The 8,706-nt window shown below is 48.2% G+C and overlaps 1 protein-coding gene across 1 annotated transcript in view; it reads left to right on the top strand.

The window, feature by feature from the left end:
- The first annotated feature begins 947 nt into the window (after positions 1-947).
- LOC138258826 (peptidoglycan recognition protein 1-like) overlaps positions 948-8,706 on the top strand; it is a 124,996-nt gene continuing 117,237 nt past the window's right edge. The window contains exon 1 of the mRNA XM_069206097.1: positions 948-1,107. Within this exon, the coding sequence (XP_069062198.1) occupies positions 1,058-1,107 (50 nt within the window). The 5' untranslated portion in view covers positions 948-1,057. The remainder of the gene's footprint in view (positions 1,108-8,706) is intronic.

Here is an 8,706-nt window from a genome sequence, read left to right as displayed (position 1 = left end):
TGCACTGTCAAGTTTTAAAACAGATTGCTGTTTATTTGAAAAACGTATAACTTGCCATTTCTAATCAAAGTGGTATTGATACTGGATAATTACTTTCAAATGTACTATCTGCAACTTGAATCTTGTGGTTCTAGAAATAAAGCAACAAAAATATATTTTTGCTATATAAAAATCATTGGCCTGGAGTTAGTCACTGAGTGTGTGCTTCATTTATTGCCTGTGTGTGTACAACAAATGCTTTGCACTACCCTCTGCTAAGCCTACTTCTCGACCACACTACCACAAAGGAGAGCATTAGTATTATCTACTTTAGCTTCTGTAAAGCCTCTGGGGAACCCGTGGACCCTGTGCACACTATATCTCATTTTGAAATAGTATATACAGAGCCAGCTCCCTACAGTCCTGCTAGAGGACGCTTATTAAAAAATCTGCACTAGGCGCAGTCTGATGTTTTATTTCTAAAATATGTATTTTGAAAGCACTTGCTTATCCTAAACGCTCAATCTGTTTGCACATTTTTGTGGCTGCCTAACTTGTGCGGTGTGTAATGTAATTTAAAAATAATGACTTGCATATTCACAGTGCTTTCTGTGACAGCCTGGGAGCTCGTAGCACTAAATATACACATCACTATTCCGCACTGCGCCAACCAGGATTTAATTCTGTAGCTCCCTGGTCATTGACATCTGACGTGATCACATTAATCAACAAGGGATTCAATAAGTAAAATACTGCATTTCCCACTGAAGGGTTTGATTTGCATTTGGTTTTCCATTATATTATATGCAGGTACCTGTAAGTGAAACACCAACTACAAAAAGGTTAATTTTTCTTTTGAGCCACGCCTCTGGTCCTGCCCTCACACTCACAGACCCGTCCTGTACTCACTGACTCCGCCCCTCACGCTCTGACTTTTAGGCTCAGAGCTCCCATCCTTCTCACTATAATGAACTTTGACGCTGGTGGTTCCTCTCCTCTCGCTGTACCTCTCTGTTCCTGCCTCCCAGGGTGCTGCTGTGCTGTTTGCTGCTGAAAGACTACTCCTGAAGAGGCAAGGATGCTCCGGGTTGCGGTGCTTCTCTCGGCGTTGTGTGCACTCACGTATGGTGAGTTCTGGGTGCTAGGGACACTGGGGAGGGAAGGAGGGCGGCTGCTACCCCCTATGGTTAGGGTCAGACCAAGCACAGTCCTGGAAAGGAACCACCACACAGATTATGTCCTTTTTAGGTCGAGCCTAGGGAGCGCGCATGCTCTATCGCTCAAAATGTTGTATCTACTTCTGTGGGCTTTTAGCCATGCCCAACATTTTAATTTGTTGCTTGGTCTGCCTTTCAAAATTCCTTTACTTTCTTAGGTAAATGCTTGTCGGAAAATACCACCTTGCCTGGAATGTTACCCCCATTTTTCACTGTATATATGTTGTTTTAGTTGTATGTGTCACTGGGACTCTGCCAGCCAGGGCCCCAGTGCTCATAAGTGTGCCTGAATGTGTTACCTGTGTTATGACTAACTGTCTCACTGAGGCTCTGCTATCCAGAACCTCAGTGGTTATGCTCTCTCATTTCTTTCCAAATTGTCACTAACAGGCTAGTGACCAATTTCACCAATTCACATTGGCATACTGGAACACCCTTATAATTCCCTAGTATATGGTACTGAGGTACCCAGGGTATTGGGGTTCCAGGAGATCCCTATGGGCTGCAGCATTTCTTTTGCCACCCATAGGGAGCTCTGACAATTCTTACACAGGCCTGCCACTGCAGCCTGAGTGAAATAATGCACACATTATTTCACAGCCATTTTCACTGCACTTAAGTAACTTATAAGTCACCTGTATGTCTAACCTTTACTTAGTAAAGGTTAGGTGCAAAGTTACTTAGTGTGTGGGCACCCTGGCACTAGCCAAGGTGCTCCCACATAGTTCAGGGCAAATTCCCCGGACTTTGTGAGTGCGGGGACACCATTACACATGTGCACTTTACAATGCTTCACAATGGTAACTCCGAATATGGCCATGTAACATGTCTAAAATCATGGAATTGCCCCCTCTATGCCATCCTGGCATTGTTGGTACAATCCCATGATCCCACGGGTCTGTAGCTCAGACCCGGGTACTGCCAAACTGCCTTTTCAGGGGTTTCACTGCAGCTGCTGCTGCTGCCAACCCCTCAGACAGGTTTCTGCCCTCCTGGGGTCCAGACAGGCTTGGCCCAGGAAGGCAGAACAAAGGACTTCCTGAGAGAGAGGGTGTTACACCCTCTCCCTATGGAAAATGGTGTGAAGGCAGGGGAGGAGTAGCCTCCCCCAGCCTCTGGAAATGCTTTCATGGGCACAGATGGTGCCCATTTCTGCATAAGCCAGTCTACACCGGTTCAGGGACCCCTTAGCCCTGCTCTGGCGCGAAACTGGACAAAGGAAAGGGGAGTGACCACTCCCCTGACCTGCACCTCCCCTGGGAGGTGCCCAGAGCTCCTCCAGTGTGTTCCAGACCTCTGCCATCTTGGAAACAGAGGTGCTGCTGGCACACTGGACTGCTCTGAGTGGCCAGTGCCAGCAGGTGACGTCAGAGACTCCTTCTGATGGGCTCCTTCAGGTGTTGCTAGCCTATCCTCTCTCCTAAGTAGCCAAACCCTCTTTTCTGGCTATTTAGGGTCTCTGCTTTGGGGAATTCCTTAGATAACGAATGCAAGAGCTCATCAGAGTTCTTCTGCATCTCTCTCTTCACCTTCTGCCAAGGAATCGACTGCTGACCGAGCTGGAAGCCTGCAAAACTGCAACAAAGTAGCAAAGACGACTACTGCAACTCTGTAACGCTAATCCTGCCGCCTTCTCGACTGTTTTCCTTGTGGTGCATGCTGTGGGGGTAGTCTGCCTCCTCTCTGCACTAGAAGCTCCGAAGAAATCTCCCGTGGGTCGATGGAATCTTCCCCCTGCTACAGCAGGCACCAAAGAACTGCATCACCAGTCCCCTGGGTCTCCTCTCAGCACGACGAGCGAGGTCCCTTGAATCCAGCAACTCTGTCCAAGTGACTCCCACAGTCCAGTGACTCTTCAGTCCAAGTTTGGTGGAGGTAAGTCCTTGCCTCCCCACGCCAGACTGCATTGCTGGGAACCGTGTCTTTTGCAGCTACTCCGGCCTCTGTGCACTTCCGGCGGAAATCCTTTGTGCACAGCCAAGCCTGGGTCCACGGCACTCTAACCTGCATTGCACGACTTTCTAAGTTGTCCTCCGGCGGCGTGGGGCTCCTTTGTGCAACTTTGGGTGAGCACCGTTTCACTCCTCTTCGTAGTGCCTGTTCCGGCACTTCTCCGGGTGCTGCCTGCTTCTGAGAGTGCTCCTTGTCTTGCTCGACGCCCCCTCTGTCCCCAGACGCAATTGGCGACATCCTGGTCCCTCCTGGGCCACAGCAGCATCCAAAAACCCTAACCGCACGATTTGCAGCTAGCAAGGCTTGTTCGCGGTCTTTTTTCAGGAAAACACTTCTGCACGACTCTCCACGGCGTGGGGGATCCATCCTCCAAAGGGGAAGTCTCTAGCCCTTGTCGTTCCTGCAGAATCCTCAGCTTCTACTGTCCAGTAGCAGCTTCTTTGCACCCACAGCTGGCATTTCCTCGGCATCTGCCCATCTCCGACTTGCTTGTGACTTTTGGACTTGGTCCCCTTGTTCCACAGGTACCCTCGACTGGAAATCCATCGTTGTTGCATTGCTGGTTTGTGTCTTTCCTGCAGAATTCCCCTATCACGACTTCTGTGCTCTTTGGGGAACTTTAGTGCACTCACTTTTCAAGGTCTTGGGGTGGGCTATTTTTCTAACCCTAACTATTTTCTAATAGTCCCAGCGACCCTCTACAAGGTCACATAGGTCTGGGGTCCATTCGTGGTTCGCATTCCACTTTTGGAGTATATGGTTTGTGTTGCCCCTATCCCTATGTGTCCCCATTGCATCCTATTGTAACTATACATTGGACAAAAAGAAAAAAGGGAGCACACTGCCTCACACTCAAGCAAAAAGTTAGCCCCAATGCATCATGGTAAATGCAGTCACTTCGTTTTGTGCTGAAAAAGTAATCAAAAGTCTTTCACCTAAGTAGGTGCAGCAAGTGCTGTGTATCTCTGGACACGTGTTTCTAGGTTTAGCCCGTCATCAGCAGAGAGCAGCCAAGTCTGTGGGGTTGCTTGAAATGCCGCCAAAAGTCTTCTCAGGTTTATGTACCACTCACTGGCGCACAGGTGCCTCTCCAGAGCTCGTCAGCTCGTTAGCTCAAGGGAGCAGTCATTGGACAAAAAGAAAAAAGGGAGCACACTGCCTCACACTCAAGCAAAAAGTTAGCCCCAATGCATCATGGTAAATGCAGTCACTTCGTTTTGTGCTGAAAAAGTAATCAAAAGTCTTTCACCTAAGTAGGTGCAGCAAGTGCTGTGTATCTCTGGACACGTGTTTCTAGGTTTAGCCCGTCATCAGCAGAGAGCAGCCAAGTCTGTGGGGTTGCTTGAAATGCCGCCAAAAGTCTTCTCAGGTTTAAGTACCACTCACTGGCGCACAGGTGCCTCTCCAGAGCTCGTTAGCTCAAGGGAGCAGTCATTGGACAAAAAGAAAAAAGGGAGCACACTGCCTCACACTCAAGCAAAAAGTTAGCCCCAATGCATCATGGTAAATGCAGTCACTTCGTTTTGTGCTGAAAAAGTAATCAAAAGTCTTTCACCTAAGTAGGTGCAGCAAGTGCTGTGTATCTCTGGACACGTGTTTCTAGGTTTAGCCCGTCATCAGCAGAGAGCAGCCAAGTCTGTGGGGTTGCTTGAAATGCCGCCAAAAGTCTTCTCAGGTTTATGTACCACTCACTGGCGCACAGGTGCCTCTCCAGAGCTCGTCAGCTCGTTAGCTCAAGGGAGCAGTCATTGGACAAAAAGAAAAAAGGGAGCACACTGCCTCACACTCAAGCAAAAAGTTAGCCCCAATGCATCATGGTAAATGCAGTCACTTCGTTTTGTGCTGAAAAAGTAATCAAAAGTCTTTCACCTAAGTAGGTGCAGCAAGTGCTGTGTATCTCTGGACACGTGTTTCTAGGTTTAGCCCGTCATCAGCAGAGAGCAGCCAAGTCTGTGGGGTTGCTTGAAATGCCGCCAAAAGTCTTCTCAGGTTTATGTACCACTCACTGGCGCACAGGTGCCTCTCCAGAGCTCGTCAGCTCGTTAGCTCAAGGGAGCGGTCATTGGACAAAAAGAAAAAAGGGAGCACACTGCCTCACACTCAAGCAAAAAGTTAACCCCAATGCATCATGGTAAATGCAGTCACTTCGTTTTGTGCTGAAAAAGTAATCAAAAGTCTTTCACCTAAGTAGGTGCAGCAAGTGCTGTGTATCTCTGGACACGTGTTTCTAGGTTTAGCCCGTCATCAGCAGAGAGCAGCCAAGTCTGTGGGGTTGCTTGAAATGCCGCCAAAAGTCTTCTCAGGTTTATGTACCACTCACTGGCGCACAGGTGCCTCTCCAGAGCTCGTTAGCTCAAGGGAGCAGTCACTGGACAAAAAGAAAAAAGGGAGCACACTGCCTCACACTCAAGCAAAAAGTTAGCCCCAATGCATCATGGTAAATGCAGTCACTTCGTTTTGTGCTGAAAAAGTAATCAAAAGTCTTTCACCTAAGTAGGTGCAGCAAGTGCTGTGTATCTCTGGACACGTGTTTCTAGGTTTAGCCCGTCATCAGCAGAGAGCAGCCAAGTCTGTGGGGTTGCTTGAAATGCAGCCAAAAGTCTTCTCAGGTTTATGTACCACTCACTGGCGCACAGGTGCCTCTCCAGAGCTCGTCAGCTCGTTAGCTCAAGGGAGCAGTCATTGGACAAAAAGAAAAAAGGGAGCACACTGCCTCACACTCAAGCAAAAAGTTAGCCCCAATGCATCATGGTAAATGCAGTCACTTCGTTTTGTGCTGAAAAAGTAATCAAAAGTCTTTCACCTAAGTAGGTGCAGCAAGTGCTGTGTATCTCTGGACACGTGTTTCTAGGTTTAGCCCGTCATCAGCAGAGAGCAGCCAAGTCTGTGGGGTTGCTTGAAATGCCGCCAAAAGTCTTCTCAGGTTTATGTACCACTCACTGGCGCACAGGTGCCTCTCCAGAGCTCGTCAGCTCGTTAGCTCAAGGGAGCAGTCATTGGACAAAAAGAAAAAAGGGAGCACACTGCCTCACACTCAAGCAAAAAGTTAGCCCCAATGCATCATGGTAAATGCAGTCACTTCGTTTTGTGCTGAAAAAGTAATCAAAAGTCTTTCACCTAAGTAGGTGCAGCAAGTGCTGTGTATCTCTGGACACGTGTTTCTAGGTTTAGCCCGTCATCAGCAGAGAGCAGCCAAGTCTGTGGGGTTGCTTGAAATGCCGCCAAAAGTCTTCTCAGGTTTATGTACCACTCACTGGCGCACAGGTGCCTCTCCAGAGCTCGTCAGCTCGTTAGCTCAAGGGAGCAGTCATTGGAGAAAAAGAAAAAAGGGAGCACACTGCCTCACACTCAAGCAAAAAGTTAGCCCCAATGCATCATGGTAAATGCAGTCACTTCGTTTTGTGCTGAAAAAGTAATCAAAAGTCTTTCACCTAAGTAGGTGCAGCAAGTGCTGTGTATCTCTGGACACGTGTTTCTAGGTTTAGCCCGTCATCAGCAGAGAGCAGCCAAGTCTGTGGGGTTGCTTGAAATGCCGCCAAAAGTCTTCTCAGGTTTATGTACCACTCACTGGCGCACAGGGGCCTCTCCAGAGCTCGTCAGCTCGTTAGCTCAAGGGAGCAGTCATTGGACAAAAAGAAAAAAGGGAGCACACTGCCTCACACTCAAGCAAAAAGTTAGCCCCAATGCATCATGGTAAATGCAGTCACTTCGTTTTGTGCTGAAAAAGTAATCAAAAGTCTTTCACCTAAGTAGGTGCAGCAAGTGCTGTGTATCTCTGGACACGTGTTTCTAGGTTTAGCCCGTCATCAGCAGAGAGCAGCCAAGTCTGTGGGGTTGCTTGAAATGCCGCCAAAAGTCTTCTCAGGTTTATGTACCACTCACTGACGCACAGGTGCCTCTCCAGAGCTCGTCAGCTCGTTAGCTCAAGGGAGCAGTCATTGGACAAAAAGAAAAAAGGGAGCTCACTGCCTCACACTCAAGCAAAAAGTTAGCCCCAATGCATCATGGTAAATGCAGTCACTTCGTTTTGTGCTGAAAAAGTAATCAAAAGTCTTTCACCTAAGTAGGTGCAGCAAGTGCTGTGTATCTCTGGACACGTGTTTCTAGGTTTAGCCCGTCATCAGCAGAGAGCAGCCAAGTCTGTGGGGTTGCTTGAAATGCCGCCAAAAGTCTTCTCAGGTTTATGTACCACTCACTGGCGCACAGGTGCCTCTCCAGAGCTCGTCAGCTCGTTAGCTCAAGGGAGCAGTCATTGGACAAAAAGAAAAAAGGGAGCACACTGCCTCACACTCAAGCAAAAAGTTAGCCCCAATGCATCATGGTAAATGCAGTCACTTCGTTTTGTGCTGAAAAAGTAATCAAAAGTCTTTCACCTAAGTAGGTGCAGCAAGTGCTGTGTATCTCTGGACACGTGTTTCTAGGTTTAGCCCGTCATCAGCAGAGAGCAGCCAAGTCTGTGGGGTTGCTTGAAATGCCGCCAAAAGTCTTCTCAGGTTTATGTACCACTCACTCGCGCACAGGTGCCTCTCCAGAGCTTGTCAGCTCGTTAGCTCAAGGGAGCAGTCATTGGACAAAAAGAAAAAAGGGAGCACACTGCCTCACACTCAAGCAAAAAGTTAGCCCCAATGCATCATGGTAAATGCAGTCACTTCGTTTTGTGCTGAAAAAGTAATCAAAAGTCTTTCACCTAAGTAGGTGCAGCAAGTGCTGTGTATCTCTGGACACGTGTTTCTAGGTTTAGCCCGTCATCAGCAGAGAGCAGCCAAGTCTGTGGGGTTGCTTGAAATGCTGCCAAAAGTCTTCTCAGGTTTATGTACCACTCACTGGCGCACATGTGCCTCTCCAGAGCTCGTCAGCTCGTTAGCTCAAGGGAGCAGTCATTGGACAAAAAGAAAAAAGGGAGCACACTGCCTCACACTCAAGCAAAAAGTTAGCCCCAATGCATCATGGTAAATGCAGTCACTTCGTTTTGTGCTGAAAAAGTAATCAAAAGTCTTTCACCTAAGTAGGTGCAGCAAGTGCTGTGTATCTCTGGACACGTGTTTCTAGGTTTAGCCCGTCATCAGCAGAGAGCAGCCAAGTCTGTGGGGTTGCTTGAAATGCCGCCAAAAGTCTTCTCAGGTTTATGTACCACTCACTGGCGCACAGGTGCCTCTCCAGAGCTCCTCAGCTCGTTAGCTCAAGGGAGCAGTCATTGGACAAAAAGAAAAAAGGGAGCACACTGCCTCACACTCAAGCAAAAAGTTAGCCCCAATGCATCATGGTAAATGCAGTCACTTCGTTTTGTGCTGAAAAAGTAATCAAAAGTCTTTCACCTAAGTAGGTGCAGCAAGTGCTGTGTATCTCTGGACACGTGTTTCTAGGTTTAGCCCGTCATCAGCAGAGAGCAGCCAAGTCTGTGGGGGTGCTTGAAATGCCGCCAAAAGTCTTCTCAGGTTTATGTACCACTCACTGGCGCACAGGTGCCTCTCCAGAGCTCGTCAGCTCATTAGCTCAAGGGAGCAGTCATTGGACAAAAAGAAAAAAGGGAGCACACTGCCTCACACTCAAGCAAAAA

This window comes from Pleurodeles waltl, chromosome 9 (assembly GCF_031143425.1).
Source record: "Pleurodeles waltl isolate 20211129_DDA chromosome 9, aPleWal1.hap1.20221129, whole genome shotgun sequence".
Lineage (NCBI taxonomy): Eukaryota > Metazoa > Chordata > Amphibia > Caudata > Salamandridae > Pleurodeles > Pleurodeles waltl.
Note: the sequence above shows the minus strand (reverse complement) of the source record. Positions and strands in the feature narration are given on the sequence as shown.